General features: G+C 42.1%; 1 protein-coding gene across 3 annotated transcripts in view; it reads right to left on the bottom strand.

Moving 5' to 3' along the window:
• Positions 1 to 2,272: 2,272 nt before the first annotated feature.
• Positions 2,273 to 22,605, bottom strand: part of LOC126335336 (uncharacterized) — a 206,969-nt gene continuing 186,636 nt past the window's right edge. For all 3 annotated transcript variants that reach the window (XM_049998495.1, XM_049998498.1, XM_049998497.1), the window contains exons 4-6: positions 2,971 to 3,083; positions 2,698 to 2,868; positions 2,273 to 2,533 (exon numbers count right to left, since the gene is read on the bottom strand). In XM_049998495.1, coding sequence (XP_049854452.1) covers positions 2,339 to 2,533; positions 2,698 to 2,868; positions 2,971 to 3,083 — 479 coding nt within the window. In that variant the 3' untranslated portion in view covers positions 2,273 to 2,338. The remainder of the gene's footprint in view (positions 2,534 to 2,697; positions 2,869 to 2,970; positions 3,084 to 22,605) is intronic.

Here is a 22,605-nt window from a genome sequence, read left to right as displayed (position 1 = left end):
GTAAGCATAGCCCATGATGTGCAGCCCACTCACGCCCTTCCCAGGCTTTCCCAACACCCCATGCGTCGGCATGTGGAGCGCCACTGCTAAGCAGTGTGTACACAGGGACTTGGGTGTCTCTGCATCATGCTATTGAAGTAGCTATACATTATACAACATGTACATTATGCAACTAATATTGTGGAAGTAATGAAGACCATATAAGAATTGTATTCATTAGTTTAAATCATATCACGCAGCACATATCTACCGAGAACAGTAATTTCACAAATATGATAAAGATCAAAAGTCAAAAAGTAAATGGCTTTTTTAAAGAGAAAATATTTTAACCTAATTCATGTAATATTTTCCAGATCAATAAGTATCTTGTACAATACACTTTCTAAAGTAGCCTATGTTGTTCCTCAGGGATCAATCTATATCCATACCAAATTTCATTGAAATCAGGCCAGTGGGTTAGATGTGAAAATGAAACAGGCCGAGTTACTTTTAGATTTATAATATTAGTATTAAAGCCTATACGTTGCACAAAGTTAAGCTCAAGTTACGTCTGAAAATGTCATGGAAGAGATTGGCATGTTTAAACAGACAAAAGACAGGTATGATGGTCTTAGATGAAACTTTAAATCTCAATATCTTTTTTTCTGTGATCTGATTTTGATGAAATAAAGTCTATATGGTGCTCCAAGCTATACTCAAGTTATCTGTGAAAACTCCATGGTTTTGCAGATTAGCATCTTTGAATAGACAAACATATAGACAACATGGTTTTAGTAAAATTTAGATCATGATATCTTTTTTTTTCATAATCTGATTTTGATGAGCTAAAGTCTGCACAATGCCCCAAGCTAGGCTCAAGTTACCTGAGGGGGGGGGGGGGGGGGGGGGGGGGGGGGAGAGAAGGGAAAAAGAGAGAGAGAGAAAAAGAAATGTGTCTAGTAATTTTAAACAAGCATGTTGAAACAGGCAGACGTGACCGTTTTACAGATTTGTTATTAGTGTATAGATTTGTAATGTTTCTCCAATACATAAAAGGTATTCTTCCGTAACAATACCAGCTTCATTTTTTTAAGTGAACCTGTATTTCTACACCTAGCATATAATGTATGGAAATTATAAATTCAAGGACATAATCAGGCCCCTTAGTAACTAATAGACTTAAGCTTTTTGAATTGGTTAGTGGAGAGAAGGGGTTTAGTGATCATAAGGATGTTATAACCATTGAATGTAGGTGTTGCAAGGAATGTTAAGATAGGCAGGAAAATATTTTTGTTTATAAATGTATAGGAAACAAATTGCAAAGTATCTGAGTAGTAAACATCAAATATTGAGCTCTGAGGCCGAGATGGAGCAAGAATGGACAAAATTCAGAGTCATTGTTCAATATGCCTTTGACCAGTATTTCCTGAACAAGGTTGTAAGGGATGGTAGAGGCTCACCTTGGTATAGTAGCTGTATTAGGAAGTTGCTATGAAAACACACCATTAACCAGTCACAAGGAGAAAACCTGAGAGATCACATTTTTGTGATAATTTAGAGCAACTCTTTTTTACGCAGCACTATTTGTTTTGACACTTCAGGTACATTAAATTTTTGATCAATTGCCTACATGCAGCCTATTAGAAACATCAGAATGAGCATAAGTACAGATTGTTTTGATTAGTATTACAGTTGTTAAGTATACATATCTTACAATGTCATGTTTGTTACATAGTCTATAATTAGTGCGAGAAGGGCTGAATGTGAACCTTGGTTATCAGTAGGAAAGATTAGTGTGAGTGTGTGTGTGTGTGTGTGTGTGTGTGTGTGTGTGTGTGAGTGAGTGAGTGAGTGAGTGTGTGTAAGCTTCAGTCTTGTTTATGTACCTGTCAAAGACACAAGGCGTCAACTACACATTAAATTGCTTCCTTAACTCCTTTCTAAATATAACAGTTACTTTGTCATAATGTATTACATTGAAAAGAGAGTGTGTAAAAAGTATTAAATCATATAACGTACCCTTGATGAGAAAACAGCCTCTACATGTGGAAGGAATGTGATGGGACAGATGAGACTAATGTGCTTTCTATATAAAAATGGCTACCACAACAATAGAAGCTCTAGGATGAGATGCTAAATCATGTCTGCCAACTTCATTATCCTCAGGAATGAGGGAATGGTGGTGATTGTTTTGTCTGCATTTAGCTGTCAATCAAAATTGAAGATTTTGAAGATCAGTCCATCAATTTTATTTAGCACATCATTTATAATATGTTTGAGAAAAAGTGTAAAGTCTTATTCAGTGACTAGTTTTTATTTCCATGCTAATAATTTTTATGTGCATTAAGTGTTTTTGCTGCTAACCAGCTGTCATCTCACCAGCCTCATAACTCTTAAAATATAAAAAACTCAGTTCATAACATTCAGGCCGTGCTGCATAGCATTTTCTTAGCAGTACAGCATACCAGGCACACAATGCCTCTAAATTAGGAGTTTCCACTTGAGCAATAACAGCACCATGGTTCAGATGTTGATGTGTGTCAATAAGTGTAACCTGGAAAAAATAAAAAAGTAAATTTTCCCACATACTAAAAAAAGTCTATTACTTTGTTTATTTTTTTACTATTTATCAAGGTTTATAACTGAGAGTTTGGTACATTGAGGACTCCCTAAACTACTCATAAGCATTATATATCAGCATTAAGCAAGTTAAAGTACCTTATTCTGGTCTTTTTGAAACACAAATAATACAGATCTATTTTCCGCAATAAGAATGACAAACAGCTCTGATCCCTTGCGAGCTGGTGGATTCCTAAACCAGTCTGCCAATGTGTCATTCATCTGTTCATAAAGACTTGCTCCAAGGTCAAGTAGGTAAACATAGCTTCTCTGTGAAACACACATTACTACTTATTTTATTTTCATAGGCTTTTAGTTAATGTATTTACAATGCACTTCTTTAATACATAAAATGCTGCAGGTAACACTTACCCATTCTGTGATAAACTTTATTTTGCTCTTTGCAGCAGCCATTGCCTCTGGTACAGTCATATTTAAATATTGCAAATTTCCTTTTTGCAAAAGTTGCCTATGTATTTCATTTCCTGTAAAAATAATTTTTAACTGCTATTAAGTATGTATAATAGGACATCCTGTGAAAGACTTTCTGAACATAAAATTTTCTACATAGATTTGCTATATAATGTCAGTAGAATTACATATTATTTTGAAGGAATATCACTCTAAAATGTCAGGTAACTTATTTGTCTGTGGTCTTTATTCACCTTACATGAAAGGGTAGCTAAAGATGAGAAACTGGATCACTGTGCATGCCCTCATAATATGTGAATGATGGCCTAATTTTTTTTATGTCTCTTTAATTTCTCTCTCAGTACAGTTTGTTGTCATTGTATCTCCAACAGGTCAAAATTTTTATAAAAATGGCAGTTAGTGACCTATTTCATTTTCATTATCAAACAAAAACTTACAGGTAGATGATGCCATGCTAATGGCTTTCAGATGTCACAGGTCAGGTACACAAATAAAAAAAAAAAATTTGCGTCACCTTGGTTCTGAGGGTTCCGGAACCTGTACAGAAAATTGGACTAGAGATCAACATAAACATCATTTTTGCCATTTTTATTGCTCATGAAAGCCACACATTGCATGTTGTACCACCATACAGCAAGACCTTCAGAGATGGTGGTCCAGATTGCTGTACACGCTGATACCTTTAATACCCAGTAGCACATCCTCTTGCATTGACGCATTCCTGTATTCATCATGGCATACTATCCACAAGTTCATCAAGGCACTGTTGGTCCAGATTCTCCCACTCCTCAATGGAAATTCAGCGTAGATCCCTCAGAGTGGTTGGTGGGTCATGTCACCCACAAACAGCCCTATTCAATCAATCCCAGGCATGTTCAACAGGGTTCATGTCTGGAGAACATGGTGGCCACTCTAGTCGAGCGATGTCATTATACTGAAGGAAGTCATTCACAAGATGTGCAAGACAGGGGTGTGAAATGTCATCCATGAAGATGAATGCCTCGCCAATGTGCTGCTGATATCGGTGGAGGATGGCATTCACATACCATACAGCCATTACGGCGCCTTCCATGACCACCAGCGGCGTACGTCGGCCCCACATAATGCCATCTCAAACATAAGGGAACCTCCATAGGTAGTGCTCATTCACTGCAGTAGTAGCACGTGGGCAGCCTGAGTGAGGCATGTCATCAACAGTTCCTGTCTCTCTGTATCTCTTCCATGTCCGAACAACATCGCTTTGGTCCACTCTGAGACTCCTGGACACTTCCCTTGTTGAGAGCCCTTCCTGGCACAAAGTAACAATGTGGACATGATCGAACTGCAGTACTGGCCATCTAGGCACAGTTGAACTACAGACAACACGAGCCATGTACCTCCTTCCTGGTGAAATGACTGGAACTGATCGGCTGTTGGACCCCTCCATCTAATAGGTGCTGCTCACACGTGGTTATTTACATCTTTGGGCAGGTTTAGTGACATCTCTGAACAGTCAAAGGGACTGTGTCTGTGATAACAATATCCAGGGTCAATGTCTATCTTAAGGAGTTCTGGGAAGCAGGTTGATGCAAAACTTTTTTTTGATGTATGTATGTATATATGACTACAAGTTTTTGGGAATTTTATAAAGTATTTCAGAATGAACAACATACAATGATATAAGAAATACCTTAGTGAGGCCTATGTATGCCACAATCAGATGCTTGCCAACTGTTTTAAGGCACGGTTAGGTCTGGTAGCAAAATTTCAAACATTATAGTGCTTTAATTGCTGAGCCTATTTGTGACCCAGAAATGGTTAATGTGTGCTAGTTGATACCTCGAATTTTTTGTTGTTGTAAGTTTTGCGTCCAGAGGAAATAAAAATATATAACTTGCATACTTTGCTTACCTTCATTCTGTTATTTTGTATTGGATCACATTTCGGGGTAACTTGTCAAATCAAGGAAAAGCTTGTAATAAGACTCGTTTATGGTGTAAATTCAAAAACACCATGTTTTACTTCTCAGTATATTTATTCCTTAATGGAATTTGTTGAAATCATATGACTCTATTTCTAACCAATAGGTCAATACATAGTATCAATACTAGGAATAAGAACAATCTACATAAACACCTAAAATCACTTACCTTGGTACAAAAAGGGATCCAATATTAAGGGACATGCATTTTCAATAAACTGCCAGCAACCATTAAAAATTTGGTTTCAGATAAAGCACAGTTTAAACAGAAGTTGAAAGACTTCTTGGTAGGCAACACCTTCTACTCTATGGATGAATATCTCAACAGGGGCTGTTAGATCAGCTTATGTAAAAACGTCCATTAGAGTTCAATTTTGACAGCACTTGGTCACAACAGTCAAGATTAGGTATTTTGTGTTTGATAAATTTATTAAAAGTGCATAACTGTGTTCATTCTGACAGTATATTAAATCTGTAAATATTAAGAGTTCCAGTTTACTGTACTGTATTCACATATTTTGACAATATCCTGACAAATGATCAGGAAAGTGAGTATTGTATTCAAATGTAGTATGTTTTTTATGTTATACTTTCTGATATGTTCCACAGCCAGGAGAATCATCTGATTTTTGGGACTATGGAACGAAAACTGAATCTAATTTAATTGAATCCTAATCTATAATAATGGGTGACCAGGAGTATTTGGTAAGAGGAAACGAGACTGATGCAAGGAGGACATGGGAAAAGATACCACACTGGCAAGACTATGCAAATGGGAGACAGTGTACAGGAACACTGATCCACTCTGACAAGCAAGGGGTCTCATTGTAATGGGACAGATAATGTGGCGAAGGGAGCGAATATGTCTTGGATGTATGAAGGAAGACTGTGGTCAATTAACTGGAGGATGTAGGAAGTATAGCAAGTCAACAAGGCAGGATCTGAGAGCTTTGACTGGTTGTTTTTCTTTTTCTTTTTTCATCTTTTCATTTGGGAAGTGGAAGGGGGAGGTTGTGGTACTCATAGTTAGGAATAAGACATAAGTTTTCTGATTTTATTTTTTTTAGTGAGAAAACAAAGGTTACAACTGTAGAATGAAAAAAAAAAAATCATCTAAAAAGACTGCTATAAATGTGAGCTTTTGGCAAAAGGCTTTCTTCTAAAGTAGTTTTCTACTTTAGAAGAAGCTCTTTTGGTTGAAAGCTCACATGTGTAGCAAGTGTTTTTGTTGTGCTTGACAGCAACTCAATTCTCCTTTTCATAATACAGGGTGGTTCAAAAAGAATACCACAACTTTAAAAATGTGTATTTAATGAAAGAAACATAATATAACCTTCTGTTATACATCATTACAAAGAGTATTTAAAAAGGTTTTTTTTTTTCACTCAAAAACAAGTTCAAGTTCAGAGATGTTCAATATGGCCCCCTCCGGACACTCGAGCAATATCAACCTGATACTCCAACTCGTTCCACACTCTCTATAGCATATCAGGCGTAACAGTTTGGATAGCTGCTGTTATTTCTCATTTCTAATCATCAATGGTGGCTGGGAGAGGTGGCCAAAACACCATATCCTTAACATACTCCCATAAGAAAAAATCACAGGGTGTAAGATCAGGGCTTCTTGGAGGCCAGTGATGAAGTGCTCTGTCACGGGCTGCCTGGCAGCCGATCCATCGCCTCGGGTAGTTGACGTTCAGGTAGTTATGGACAGATAAGTGCCAATGTGGTGGCGCTCCATCCTGCTGAAATATGAATTGTTGTGCTTCTTGTTCGAGCTGAGGGAACAGCTAATTCTCTAACATATCCAGATACTGTAGTCCAGTTACAGTAGCACCTTTGAAGAAAAAGGGACCAAAAACTTTATTGGCTGAAATGGCACAGAAAACGTTCACCTTAGGCATGTCACGTTCATACTGAGTTGTTTCCCGCAGATTCTCCGTGCCCCATATACAGACATTGTCACGATTGACTTTCCCGTTAGTGTGGAAAGTTGCTTCATCACTACACACAATCTTTGAAACGAAAGATTCATCTGTTTCCATTTGAGCAAGGATAAAAATCACAGAAATCGATTCTTTTAATCTTATCAGCTGCAGACAGTGCTTGAACCAATTTCAGACGATACGGTTTCATAACTAACCTTTTTCGTAGGACTCTCCATCCAGTTGATTGTGGAATTTGCAGCTCTCTGCTAGCTCTGCGAGTCGATTTTCCTGGGCTGTGAACAAATGCTTGCTGGATGCGTGCTACATTTTCATCACTCATTCTCGGCCGTCCAGAACTTTTCCCTTTGCACAAACACCCATTCTCTGTAAACTGTTTATACCAACGTTTAATACACCACCTATCAGGAGATTTAACACCATACTTCGTTTGAAATGCACGCTGAACAACTGTCGTCGATTCACTTCTGCCATACTCAATAACACAAAAAGCTTTCTGTTGAGTGGTCGCCATCTTAGCATCAACTGACGCTGACGCCTAGTCAACAGTGCCTCAAGTGAACAAATGTACAACTAAATGAAACCTTGTAGCTCCCTTAATTCGCCGACAGATAGTGCTTAGCTCTGCCTTTTGTCGTTGCAGCGTATTAAATTCCTAAAGTTGTGGTATTCTTTTTGAATCACCCTGTATTGTCATTATTCCATCCTGAATTTTGTTATCTATTGATTCAAAAACTAATGATATTTTAGAAAACATTTACCTTAGTTATTTGAGATTCCCAATATTATAAAAAAATAATAAGAGAACAGTTAATTTGGTTATTTTACACTCATAATTTTACACATGGGTAGTATAGAAGGTACATTTGGAGACATGAACTTCTATTACGTTATGTGACAGTTGTCAACAGGGAAAAGTAAAATACTGAATGAGGAAATGAAATGAAGGAAGAAAGACCAAGAAAAACACAACCTAAGATGAAGTAAGTGTCATACCATACCTAAAGAAGCAGGAGGGTGGTGGTATGGCAGCTGGCAGCATTTCTGTCATTATGTATCTGTTACTATTGTAACTGGTTGCTAAAAATAATTTTCAATGAAAAATATAAACTACAGATAGTATGAAATATTATGTACTACCAATTACTCTGTGGTTATCACTTATCATAGGTTCGTAATAACACACTTTAGATGTCATAAATGGATTTATTAGACACTGAAATAAGTGTGAACAACATGGCAGGCCAAAAGTTGTGCGGTGAGAGAGCTTAGCACAAAAGCAGTCCGAAGAGATCATAGTCAAAGATAGGGCGCTCTATGCCAGAGGCGCCACTGAGAACCTCAGACCCCCCCCCCAGCTCCGGAGGGAAGCTACCTCACTCAAACTCATAATCGTCGTGCCAGCGTGGCGGTTGAAGACAGAGGCTGGCATGAGAAGAAGCACATCGAAAATTGTGTTGCATGAGTCCCGTGTGGCCAACTGCTGCGTAGTAGGCTGTGGGACATTGTTCGAAGTCAGGTCTGCAATGTCAGGAGGTGGAGCAGCAGTCAGATCAGAAGTGATGGAATGCAGATAGGAGAAGTACCACGACAGTTTCAAGCAGTTAATGGACACAGTCTGTGGTCATCCATTTAGATGAATTACGAACATATTCATGCCGCGAAATAACAGGTGGTGGGGGCCCAAATAAGGTGGCTGCAAGGCCACTCACAAGGAGCCATTGCACAGCATCACAAATTCACATGATGCAAGGTCCTTGTAGACGAACACTGGTTTCATGGAATGAGGGCGTAGTGGGGGGGTGCACAGGTGAGTGATGTGCGCACGAACCCATTCAACAAGGCTTGGAAGAACCATAGCATCAGCCGACGGTGCATCCTCCACGAACTCTGCTGGGAGGAGGAAGGGCTCTCCATAGAGAATCTCAGCCAGCGATGTGTTCAAGTCCTCTTTATGGGCTGAGCAGATGCCGAGCAAGACCCAAGGAAGGGCCTCGGACCATAACGCACCATGGCACATAAGTGCGGCCTTGAGAGTTCAGTGCCACCGTTCGACCATGCCTTTCACCTGTGGGTGGTAGGCTGTGGTGTGGAATTTAGAGACACTGCAGAGCTCGCACAGTCAAGCAAAGAGCATGGATTCAAACTGTCATCCCTGATCAGTCATGAGGGAAAGACGACAGCCGTACTGTGCAAACCATGCAGATAGGAAAGAGTGAGCAATGGTCTCGGCTGTGATGTCGATGAGAGGGACTGCCTCGACCCAGTGGGTTAAGCAGTTAATGATCGATGATATGTATCTGTACCCCTTGGAAAGGGGAGTGGACCAACCACGTCTACATCTACATCTGCATATACACTCCACTAGCCACCAAGCGGTGTGTGGTGGAGGACACAATTCACGCCAAAGTCATTTTCTCCCCCCTCTGTTCCACTCACGGATCGCGCGAAGAAAAAACGACTGTCTGAACGCCTCAATACGATCTCTTATTTCCCTTATCGTTAAATAATGATCATTGCATGATTTGAAAATTGGTGGTAATAATGTATGCTGTAAATCCTCGGTGAAGATCAGATTTTGGAATTTAGTGAAGAGCCCGTTCTGTTTAGCATGCCGTCTATCTGCAAGTGTGTCCCACTTCAAACTTTCTAGGAGTTTTTTAATGCTCTCACGATGGCTAAATGTACCAGTCACGAATCTTGCCACTCTTCTTTGGACCTTCTCAATCTCTTGAATCAGGCCCAACTGGTAAGGGTCCCATACAGACGAACAATACTCCAAGACTGGGTGAACTAACATATTGTAAGGACTGTTGAATGACTGCATCACTTCAGGATTCTACCAATAAAGCGCAATCTAGAGTTCACCTTACCCATTACTTGTGTCATCTGATCATTCTATTTGAGATCATTTCAAATAGTCACAACCAGATACTTGACGGATGTTACCACTTCCAAAGACGGGGCATTTATTTTGTACTTGTACATTAATGGGGATTTTCGCCTTGTTATACGCAGTAGGTTACACTTACTAATATTGAGAGATAACTGATAGTCATTACACCATGCATTTATTTTCTGCAAATCTTCATTGATTTGTTCACAACTTTCGTGTGATACTACTTTCCTGTAGACTACAGGATCATCGGCAAACAGTGTAAGGCCACTGTCAATACCATCAACCAGATCGTTTACGTAAATCGTAAAAAGCAGAGGAACCTATTACGCTGCCCTGGGGCACACCTGAAGTAACGCTTGTTTCTGTTGAAGTCACCCCATTCAGGACAACATACTGTCCTTTTCTGTTAGAAAACTTTCTATCCAACCTCATATGTCATCAGATAGACCATAAGTGCATACTTTCTGTAGCATGTGACAGTGCAGAACTGAGTCGAATACCTTTCGAAAGTCAAGAAATATGGCATCAACCTGGGAGCTGGTATCTAGAGCCTGTTGTATACCATACACAAAGAGAGCCAGCTGTGTCTCGCATGACTGCTGCTTCCTAAAACCATGCTGGTTTCTGCAGATGAGCTTCTCAGAGTCTAGAAAGGTCATTATGCCTGAACTCAAAATATGTTCCATGATTCTACAGCAAATCGATGTCAGTGAAACTGGCCAGTAATTGAGCTGCTCGGGGGGAACACAATGGTAAGCGCCATCGCCGTGTATTTTGCAGTAGATGGCTAATGACACCACCTGCGGGATGCACAATGCAGTAAACTTACTAGTAGTTCTAAATTCACTCAACAGATGCAAGGGAGGAGCTTAATGGTAAGCGCCACTGTCTGTCTGTTGCGGAAACATAATGGTAAGTGACAGAGAGAATGGCAGCAAGTAAAAACATCTCCGAGATTATGGCAACAGTGAACATGGCAGAAGATGAGGAATATACTTCCAATGATACTAATATCTTTGAGAGGGATCCAGAATACATTCCTAATGATTTAGATGACTCAGAGGTATGTTATTTTGTAAATATACTGTCTTTAGTACGTTTTACGAACATAATGGTAAGTGCATTTACATACCATTATGTCCCTGAAGTACAATTGAAAATTACGCTCGCCGACAAGTAGAAGATGTGTACAGTCCAGATCAGTGGTGCAAGGCCATCAAGAAGTCGGCTTGTATATAATATGAAAAGAGAGGATTTCTATCAAATACGACACTCTAAAGAAGCGTTTGTCTTCAGAAAGAAGACATTTGATGATTGAGATGTCAACCTAAGGAAGTATGTAGGTGGAAGGTGACCTCCGAATATCCATCATCTTTATTTATCAGCGAGACTTTTTGTCATGACATTTGGCATGAAATAGACTTCAGGAAACGTGGAAGGCAAGGACCAGTTCCTACGCTTCAACTTAAATACAATGGGCCAGGCTTATTGAAGAGGAGAAAGTTGCTGACGTCCTGTCGCTCCTAAATTACATACCTCCTGTCCACAATGGATCTTTCCTGTCACTAAAGCCAACAGCTTTAGATGAAAAAGACATTAGTAATGAAAGTGATGAATGATTTTGCAGTTTCAGTAAAGTATTGAAGACTTACTGTAAAATTTAATATGTAATGTTCTATCACTGTGTGTTGTTAATGGTGTTTGGTAATGTAATAATTTTTGTATATTTCATTTGTTTTAGTCAGTTCTGAGTTTGAATTAAGTCTGTATAGTAGAAGATAGATGTTAGAATCACTACAGAATAAAAGGACTGTTCAAACAAAATTATTCAGATTTGCAGATTAACTGAAACTTTAAATGCGCTGTATCTCGAAACTGTGATTTTGACACTTACCATTTTGTTCCCCCGAGCAGCTCAATTATGTGCATCCAATTTTCTACCCTTTTTATAGATTGCTATGACCTGGGCCTTCTTACAGTCCTGTGGAACTTTCTGCTGTCCCAATGATCCCTGATAGATGACAGATAAGAATGGTGCTATATTTGTAGCATAGTCAACATAAAATAGTCAATGTGGATACGCCGAAGGCGGCCTCTTGGAACGTCAGACTTGCCTAACAAAGGTGGATCATGCCTGCTGACCTTGCTATGCTGGTATGGGATACACACGAATGTCCAAGTGCAGCAGTCATACTTCACACCACGCCGGACGAAGTGTTCAGTAACCAGCCTTGTCGTGGCCTACGTTCCAGGGTGGGCCAAGTTGTTCAAATGGTTCAAATGGCTCTAAGTACTATGGGACTTAACATCTGAGGTCGTCAGTCCCCTAGACTTAGAACTACTCAAACCTAATTAACCTAAGGACATCAAACATATCCATGCCGGAGGCAGGATTCGAACCTGTGACTGTAGGAGCAGCGCGGTTCCAGACTGAAGTGCCTAGTACCGCTTGGCCACAGCAGCCGGTGGGCCAAGTTGTGCAGAGCATTAAAAACCCTGCACCGAAAAGTGGAGGGTACCAAGGGATGAGGAGTGCTCGTAGAGATGTCGCAACGGACTGGGGTTGTCAACCTGTGCAGGACATGAGGTTGGACAGTGATTGATGACTCGTTGTCTGAAACTAATTGCTGTGTATCGATGTCTTCGGTCTGAAGTTGGGTGAGCTCATCCAAGTGCAATGGTGTGGTTAGCAAGCAGATGCAAGATAGGTAGTCTGCCACAACATTCTCTGTGCCGCGAATAAAGCATGCATTGGAAGAATGCTGACAGATATAGTCCATATGGTGGAAACGTCTCGGCAGAAGGTCTTTAGCCGGGTTACGAACAGCATCCACAAGAGGCCTGTGATCTGAGTAGATCATGTAAGGTTGCCCCTTGAGGTCACTACAGAAGTGTTTACTCACCTTGTACACCACGAGAAGCTTAAGGTCGAAAGCCGACCCCACTGGTTCTTAGTCAGTTTCTTAGAAAAGAAGCGGTGTGGTTGGGTGGAGTCAGCAGTGTGCTGTTGTAAAACAGCACCCACAGCTGAGTCACTGGCATCAGTCATGATCGAAACATGGGCCTAAGGGTCTGGGTGGGCAAGTTTGATAGTATTGGCGAGGGCAGTTTTAAGTTTATCAAATGTGTTGAGCATGGGTTTGGTCCAGTCCAACTTCCGTTTCCCCATGGTGTTTTTGCTCGAGAGGGTGTCGGTGAGGGCCAATTGGACGGAGGCAGCCTGAGGGATATGGCTGCAATAAAAGTTTGCCATACCCAAAAAACAACGGAGTTGAGCATAATCTTCAGGAAGAGGGAGATCAAGTATGGTTTTGACACAAGAATCTGTCAGTCAGAGGACACCGGCAGAGACAGTATGGCCTAGGAACGTAACTGATATGGAACAGAGTTGAGATTTATCATGGTTGATCGCCATGCTGTTGGCAGTGAGGACCAAATGGACACATTGAGGTGGGCTTGATGCTCCTCAGCAGAGGAGGAAAAGATCAGTTGTCATCTAAAAGTGTAAGCAAATGGCAGAGATAGCAAAATGGAGTCAATGACTGCTGCCACATCTGCGCAGCATTTTTCAATCCGTAAGGCATGTAACAATATTCAAACGGGCCGAAGGGATGTGATGATGGCCATCTTTGGAATATCTAGTGGATGCATAGGGATTTGATGGTATGCCTTGGAACAATCTAAAACAGAGAATAACTTTGAACCATGTAGTAATTGCATGAAATCCTGGATACGAGGAACTGGATAGTTATCGATAATTGTGCGAGCATTAAGGGACCTGTAGTCCCCACACATGCATAAGGACCTATCTTTTTAGGAACAAGGTGGATAGGTGAAGACCAGTTGCCATTGGAGGGGCGGAGCATCCCTGAAGCCAACAAATCCTGAATTTCTTTTGCACACAGAAGTTTGGAAGCATTAAGGCACCTAGCCTTATAATGTACTGATAGCCAATACCTGTGAAGGGAGACCCGCAAGGGGGGGGGGGGGGAGTGAGGGGGGGCAAAAAGGGGTCCAGATGCAATGGCAGTTCACTGACCTTGCCGGGTCAGGGCAGAATGGCTGGGGCGTCACTGTAGTCGACGAAGGAAGGTGTGGTGCAGAAGCCAAGCGATGTGAGGAATCCCGAGTAGTGTGAACAGATGCGTCTTGGAGATTTGTCTGCAGCGATGCGGAAGCGGCAGCAGTCAGTGGAATGCTCCTCCACACAGGAGCAATGTGGTGAGAAGACGCAGTAGTTGAATGTGTTGGTTCACCTTGCTGTGGTGCTGCAGATAGGCGATGTATTGTGCGCCATGCATGTGACAGTGCAGCAGACGCGCAGGCAATGTAGGTGCATAATGCATCATTCTGGGTGTGGAGTTCGTTGATCTGTGTGCATACATCCAACAAATCAGAGAGCTGTGTAGTAATAAGCTCAAGAAGAGATGCACATGTGGAAAGTGTAGCCAAGGAGGTGGAGAGCAGAGTCGTGCTGGACTCGTTCGAGCACAGAACAGTAGAACCTGATGCGTGGCAGAGTGCGGTGGCCTGGAGGTCAGGTGAAAGTTCATAATGGGTGTAGAAAATCCAGCCCAATCACATGCTCATCCACATCGGCGATGTGGAAAGTCCAAGGGAAGTTGTGGACTGGTGATAGGTGAAGTGACATCTCAATGGAGCCAAGGACCTCGATAGGAGGGTGATTTGCTGTGATCAAAGTGAGGTTAGCAGGTGAAAGCTTGTTGCCTGCTTGCTTGGCCATATAACACTGACATCAGCGGCAGTGTTGATGAGGAACTGAGTGCCCGATGACCAGTCAGTGACGTAGAGGCATCGCGCCGCTGGAGCGAGTGGTGCGGCGTCAAACAGTAGGCACTGTGAAGGATCGTAGTGGGCCGTGTCGCCTAAATGTGTCCACCAAAATCGTTTGGGTAGGCACAAGACACGCGACAGTTGCGTGAAGCATCCTGATAAGTAGCAGGGTACCAGCATAGCGGATAAGCTTGGAGGCAAGGTGGTGTGGAGTGGAAGGGGGCCACAGCTGGCTGGTGGCTGCTCAGGTGAGGTCGGCTTCTGTCAGGAGGCAGTAGGTCACTAGGTGGCAGATCCTGACAGGCAGCTGAGGAGCTGAGGTGAACATGTTGGCCTCTGCCAGCAGAGAAGGTGCAGGCATTCCAACTGATGTTGATGGAGGCGTCACCCATGACTGGCAGTGTCGGTGACGAATGATAGCATAAGCTTGATAAGCCATGCATAAGCAAGACTCGAGTGGGTTGGTGACATAAGACAGCAATAGAAGTTGTGGCTCTGAAGGCATTTTGACCATCCACAATGTCAAAAGTGCGGTGTCAGGTCATGCCTGATCATCAATTAATGCACGGATGTGCAGCCAAAGTTGCAAAAGTGTGTGGTCGTCAAGGTGCTTGTCATGAATAATGTGTTGGATGGCGTTCACTGGGATGCAAGAAAAGTGCTTGATGAGCAGTGCTTTTGCCATCAAATACTTGTGCAAGTTGGGTGGTGAGTGAAGCAAATCGCTGATGAGGTCTGGATGAGTGTGGAGGTGACTCACCAGGCACCAGAATGTGCATCGTCGTATGAAATACCGTGGGTATCCAGTAGGTGATCCACTAATGCATACCAAGTCTTAGGGTTACCTTTATGCAAAGCAGGCAGCTTAGGAAACCTGCCGGGTATCACATGTTGATGCAGCACTGCCAGATGAAGATCCATACATGCAGAGCGGAAGCCCCCAACACCAGGGTTGCAGTAGGGATGGACAGTGCGTTTCCCAAGGTCTGCTTAGGGGGATGGCTGAATGTAGCACGCAGCGAGGAGTGAGCACGTGTAAAGGCACGGAACAGTAGAACCAGATGCGTGGCAGAGTGCGGTGGCCTGGAGGTGTGTCCTACCTGCAGGCCAGACGACGAACACAGTGCGGGTGTAATGGCTGGGGCCGTTGCAACAGCGGGCAGAAGGCGGTCGTAGTGCAGCCACAGGGGGGCTGACCCGGTAACCAGTGTAGGTGGAAAGGCTGGTGCCATTATGAAAGTGGACGGAAGGCAATTGTGGTGTAACCACAGAGTGACGGTGGTGGAAACTGGTGTTGACGAGATTGAGGGAGGCGGCACAGGGAAGGGGGGGGGGGGGGGGGGGGGGAATTGTGACACTAAGTATATAAGAATGTGCAACTCCATGCATTGGAATGTTCAAAATGTTCAAATCACAGTTCGGTGGCAAATCAAACCAAACCGAAGGACATTGCGTAGCTGAGGGGTAAACCACAATGTCCTTAACTGGGTTATCATGCGTGATGTCACTAGGCAGATTGCACTATCCATGTAGTGGCCATTGCTGCGTAGTCCCACTTGACGGTGGACATGCTGAGCTGGTTAAATTTAAGTGTCCACCGGCATTGCCGGGCTTAGGTAATTGTTCACTTTTAGCCAAATGCACATTAGGTACACTTGACCACTTGTGGTCACAAGCAGAGTTAACAGGATGCGTAGCACTAGCACTGAACAACATTGGAAGATCCACTGTTTCAAAGACAATGTGGGCTGGCACACGAAGTCTGGTAATGATGAAGAGAAGCACAAGACAACTCACAAACATGCGACAATGATGTCAGGGTCACCACTGTGGTTATCACGTATCGTAAGTCAGTAATAACACACTTTAGATACTGTAAATGCATTTATTAGACACTGAAGTAAGCAAGAACAACATGGCAGTACAAAAATTGCATGCCAAGAGAGTATAGCACAAAAGCAATCCAAAGAGATCACAGTCAAAGATAGAGCACTCTATGCCAGAGGAGCCACAAGTCTTTAACCTTTGGTAGTCATTGTCCTCATCCATCCAGCCCCTTCCCTGTTCCCATTCCAGCACTACATAGCCTTGATTCCAACACAGATCCAGTATTTTCACTTATCTCCTTTTCCTCTCTCTCTTCCCTCCCTCCACCCCCCCCCCCCCCCCCCCATCCCCGCCACTCACCTCCTTCTGTACTCTATCAACACACCTAGCTGCTTACCCTCTCTCCACCTTGTCCCTGCGCACTCCCCAGCAGCGCTTCACTGTCCCCCACACATACCCTAATATCCCTTCCCCTGCCTGCCCAAGCCTCCTGCTTACCCCACCCAGTCACTACCTCCATCATGACTGGTACTGCTGCTTGCAATGTGATTTCAGTTGCCAGAGACTGCAGTCCTGTGTATGTGGGTAGCATTTGCATTAGTGTGTGTCCATGTCATCATCTGTTTTTGATGAAGGCCTTGCTGTTCAAAAGCTTATTTGTGACAGTCTTCTTGTTGTGTCTATCTGTGGCTCAGCATCTCCATTACATGGAAAGTAGCAACTTTCCTTTTCATAATATTGTTACATTCAATCCTGCTTTTTTCCATTGTTTGATTCATGCAACATAGACTTATTTGTAAAATTCTGGGAAACAGTTTATCATCTTATTTAGACACAGATAAATGTTACACTAACTGGTTCTCACAAAGATTTCATTCCAGCAACCTCTATAATTTTTAAAGTTTTAAAGTATACTGCACTGTACACTCATTGTTTCTAGACCACTTCTTGTTTTTTATGTCAACTGCAGAATGATGAGCTTGGAGCAGCCATCATTCTATGTTCTTGTTAGTTTGAACTGACCGAGAGGAGGCCCTATCATCCCGATGAAGAGTACTGCAGAGGTTATCCATACGAGCATAGATGACCTAGGTTGAGTAACAGTAAGATTCATTTTGGAGAAACCCCTATTACATTCACTTAAAGATATTGCAATTGTTCCCAAAGTGTGCTTCAGAGGAAGAAGCATATCTGGTGGTTTATTTTCTTGGACATATTCCCGAAAATCATGAATGCCGTCTCTTTCCTTTAAGCAAGATTTGCAGGCTAACTCCCTAATTTTGTCTTCAGCAAATGTAAATGGCTTCCCAGGACTTTATGGCCAATACCTGGTACCTACAATCTTGGCACACTCGGGCAAATCAGCATCATCTGCTTGAAGCAAACTTTCCAACAGCTTCTTACAGTCTTTTATAAAACTCAGATGAAATAATTTCAAGGCAATGTCTTTAATATTTGTAGAGTTCAGTCCTTTTGAACTTCATGGACGTCTTACTTTGTAGAGAGATACTGCAGTATGGACTAGAATTTTCAGTTCTTTCTTCAAAAAAGTAGACTGTACTCATTATCTTCCTCTGTACCTTGTACAAGTTCCAGACCTAGACTTAGTTCACTAGCATCACATATAAGGCCCAAATCAAGAATAAACTCACACAGAGTTAATTTTGCTTCTTTTACTGCATTCTTTTGCTTCCTGAAAGTGATGGATGAGGGCTTCAAATTCTGTCAGTTTGAAGAAGCTGAAGATCTACTCACTGGACAAGCCTGTAGTTCTGTTTATCTATTTATTTATTACTTGTCCACTGGATCAAATCAGTAGAGAAACTTGCACAGCTGATATGGGATAAGTCAATATAAAAGAAAAAAAATTACATGGGATAAGACAATACAGAAATGCATATCACAACATATACAACATGACATTGTTCAGTTTTACATATACAACATGAATATCATACAGTATTTCTACACAATTTTTACTAAAGTCTCTTTACAAACAGCAGGCAAGGAAATTATAATATTTAGAGAAATGAATTAAATCTGATGGCCATTATGTATTCAAACACATTACTAAATATAGAGAGCACTGCCATAGGTTTGCAGATGCTAGGATTTCTTTACTCTCCTTCTTATAATAAGGTATGATAAAAAGGTACGACTTTTGCAATTTTGAGCTTACTAGCAAATGTGCCAATCCGAAATGTTTATTATGTAAGCCAATGGTTTACTAATACGGTTACTGCAACTGTGAAGGAGAAAGCATGGTATCTGGTCTTGCCCAGCAGATGATATTTTTCTCTATTTTGCTATTAATTATTCTTTCTATTTCTGTTTCTGATGTTGGCATTAAGAATAGTGTGTCAGGGCACAAATTTGGTTCTAATTTTGAGAGATGGTTGTTCTTGAGGTGATTAGTCAGGTTTTCAACTGCTTTGTGAAGTAGCAGTTTCTTTTTTACTGACTAATGATTTTCCATTTACTTTTAGATTAATGTCACTAGCTTGTTGTTTTCCCCTACCAGTGTCACATTATTTGCCACATACATTTTCTTTTATTCGATGGTTTTTTTGAGAAGATAATCATTTTGTAGCCTTTTCATTGCAGTAATTATGCTCCTAATTACCTTTTTCCATGAAGTAAAGTATTTCTTAAATTCTTCACTATTGCTTAGATCAGTTTTGCTGACAGAGACAAGTTTTCTTTTCCTTTGAGATGACCTGATAATCCCTGGGGTGATCCAGTTGGAGGACTTTCTGTAATAACAGCAGAAAATGTTGAGGAATGCTCCATATTTGCTGTCTACAGTTTGAGTCTCATATATGTTTTGCCAGTTTTCTTTCTGCATATCAGAATGCAGTTCCCTAGCATTCTTAGGTGAAGTGTGATAACACACGTAAAGTTTGCCCACAAAACCCTTGAAGTGGTTCACTCCTGCCACACTCTTAACTAAGTCAGTAATAGACAATTCACAGTAACGGTTAGCACAACACCAGAAAATAATACTAGGACTGGATCAGACTCTGAATGTGGCTCTCCAGCAGGGATACGACTTCCTAAAATCCTGCCCCGAAATGAGATCCATCCTTCATGAAATCCTCCCCACTCCACCAGAGTGTCTTTCCGCCGTCCACCTAACCTTCGTAACCTCTTGGTTCACCCCTATGAAATCCCCAAACCACTTTCCCTACCCTCTGGCTCCTACCCTTGCAGCCGCCCCCGGTGTAAAACCTGTCCTATGCACCCTCCCACCACCACCTACTCCAGTCCTGTAACCCAGAAGGTGTACACGATCAAAGGGAGAGCCACGTGTGAAAGCACCCACGTGATTTACCAACTGACCTGCCTGCACTGTGACGCTTTCTGTGTGGGAATGACCAGCAACAAACTGTCCATTCGCATGAATGGACACAGGCAGACAGTGTTTGTTGGTAATGAGGATCACTGTGTGGCTAAACATGCCTTGGTGCATGGCCAGCACATCTTGGCACAGTGTTACACCGTCCGAGTTATCTGGATACTTCCCACCAACACCAACCTATCCGAACTCTGGAGATGGGAACTCGCCCTTCAATATATCCTCTCTTCTTGATATCCGTCAGGCCTCAACCTCCGCTAATTTCAAGTTGCCGCCGCTCATACCTCACCTGTCTTTCAACAACTTCTTTGCCTCTGTACTTCCACCTCGACTGACATCTCTGCCCCCAGCCATGCCCACTCAGACCTCACCGTCTGACACTCACCCATCTACTCGCAGCACACCGCCCTCACCGTGCTACGGTTTTCCCACCCCACTGGCTCAGCATACCTCTCCGTTAGCAGGCGTCACTTACGAGCTCTCTACCCACGTTCATCCTAATGACATTTGTGGTTTATCTGTCATTGTTAGTGGTGATACCGCATTAGTGCTGCTTGTGTGTGATGATTTGTGTAACTTGTTATATGGTGTGTCACAACATGTAGTGAAGCATTTCAAAATCTCTCGAAGAGCTACATGTGGCAACCTACATGCTTACATTAGCCAAGTGGAAAGGTGATCATTAGGTTCCCTGCCGGCGACACCCTTCCACACCAGTGCTCCTGCACCGGCCAACGAACGACTATGACTGCCGATGTCGCTTTAAGACTTCAGCATCAGCATTCCAGGATTTGCTCCATGCTCTTCTCCCACACGGCCCGTGCCATTAGACATGGAGGAACTCACTGTAACCCACTTAAACTCTCACCAACCCCCCCCCCCCCCACCACCACCATCGGGTACGTACTCCATACTGCATGGGGGGGGGGGGGGGGGGCTATGTGGCGTTGATCCACGGATCGATAGGCCAGAACATCATATGTGTATTATGTCTTTGAGTTGATCTTTGTTTTGTATACTTCTGGGACCTCAGTTCCCGCCTAGGCTTCGACCTGTAAGTTTGTCGTGTAATAAAAGTATTGATGATTAGAAGAGAGAACCGTGGTCATTACCTTACCACCTTGATATCTCCTTCAACTTCTTTTTAAACATTAAGGCAATACATGAACTTCTTAGAGATGTAAACACTTTGTTTTGTCCATGACATAAAGCCAGTAGAAAATAACAATGGATAAAGTAACATTGGTCTGTATCCAGTGAGGTACAAAAAACGCAATAGGCTGGCTACACTAGATTGCACATTATGCTACGCACAATAATTCTGTTTTGTACATCTGACGTCCAGGCTTATCTTCACAGAAGCAGTAAATACATGTATGAGCAACATCACTTTAGAGAAGATGCTCAAAGTGACCACTTAGCATCTGCAAAAACTTTTCTGGACCCCATGCAGCATAACTTCATCCACCATTGCCAAAGTGACATGCATGCAAGCTATTAGTTTGTGTACATCCATGGGAGGATTACCAAAAACCTGTTACTTTAAGTGCATCCACAAACAAAAATCTGTGGATTAAAGTCTGGGAACATGGAGGCCAGAATTTTGGACCTCTGTGTCCAATCCCCTTCCCTGGAAATACTTCATTTAAATAGTTACAATATATGAAAAGGATAGTTGCTACTCATCATCTAGAGGAGATGCTAAGTTACAGAAAGGCACAACAAAAAGACTGTTGGAAAGTTAGCTTTTGGCCAAGGCCTTTGTCAAAAGTAGACAACACACACACATGCACACACTAATGCAAATGCAACTAACACACACTTAACCACAGTCTCTGGCAGCTAGAGCCAGAACTTTCTGACAGTAATTTTGTTGTGCCTTTCTGCGACTCAGCATCTCCACTATATAGTGTGTAGCAGCTATATTTTTCATATATTGTTACATTCCACCCTAGATTTTCCATTGTTTGTTTCATTTAAATAGTTATGCACATTCATTCCATCAGTGCACCATGCTGAAATCATAGCTGTCACCAGACACCAAGTGGAATGCTATTAGCATCAGACAAAGTATTGAAAAGAAACATATGATACAGGGACACATTCAACAAGTCCGGCAATAGGTAAGGAGCCAAAGGTGCTCCTCCCATGATTCCAGCCCACTGGTTTATGCCAAAGTGTTCCTGAAAGCCTTATTCGTGGAAACCTTCATTATTTCCATTTGGTGCAAAAGCCATTCTCAAAATTGTACTCACTGAATGCGGTCTTCTGGTCGCTGGTGATGAGTTAATGTGTAATGATATGGATGCAATTCTTCATTCTGCGACACTAAGATATATGAAACTGGCTGCACTATCATTGGTACTTTGCTGAGGTGACTGGTGAATGGTTTCAAGGATCGCATCTCTGTTTGTGGAGCATGTCTAGTCCTTGGATGACCTCTGTCCATTACTTGTGAAGACGTTGCTCCAGGAGACAAAGACATTCTTATTGGAATGGTGCCATAGATGGTACTGTGCAGTATACACACGAACAGTAGCAGCAGCTTGGTTATTGGATGCACCCAGCACTGAAGGCATATCGATATATTCATCATTTTTGTATTTCATCGGGAAGCTGCTTGACATGAACTTGACAGAGCCAATTATGATTGGGCACTATGTGGTTAGTAGGCATGTACATACAGTTTAATGGATCTCAGTGTCGTATGATAGGCTACTGTCATGTGACAAAATGCTATACTGATTATTAACAGTGAGAACTAGGAAACAGAAACCTAAAAAATAAAAAAGGG

Source organism: Schistocerca gregaria, chromosome 2, assembly GCF_023897955.1.
Source record: "Schistocerca gregaria isolate iqSchGreg1 chromosome 2, iqSchGreg1.2, whole genome shotgun sequence".
In the NCBI taxonomy this organism is placed as follows: Eukaryota; Metazoa; Arthropoda; class Insecta; order Orthoptera; family Acrididae; genus Schistocerca; species Schistocerca gregaria.
The sequence above is the reverse complement of the archived record's forward strand: the minus strand, read 5'-3'. Positions and strand labels throughout refer to the sequence as shown.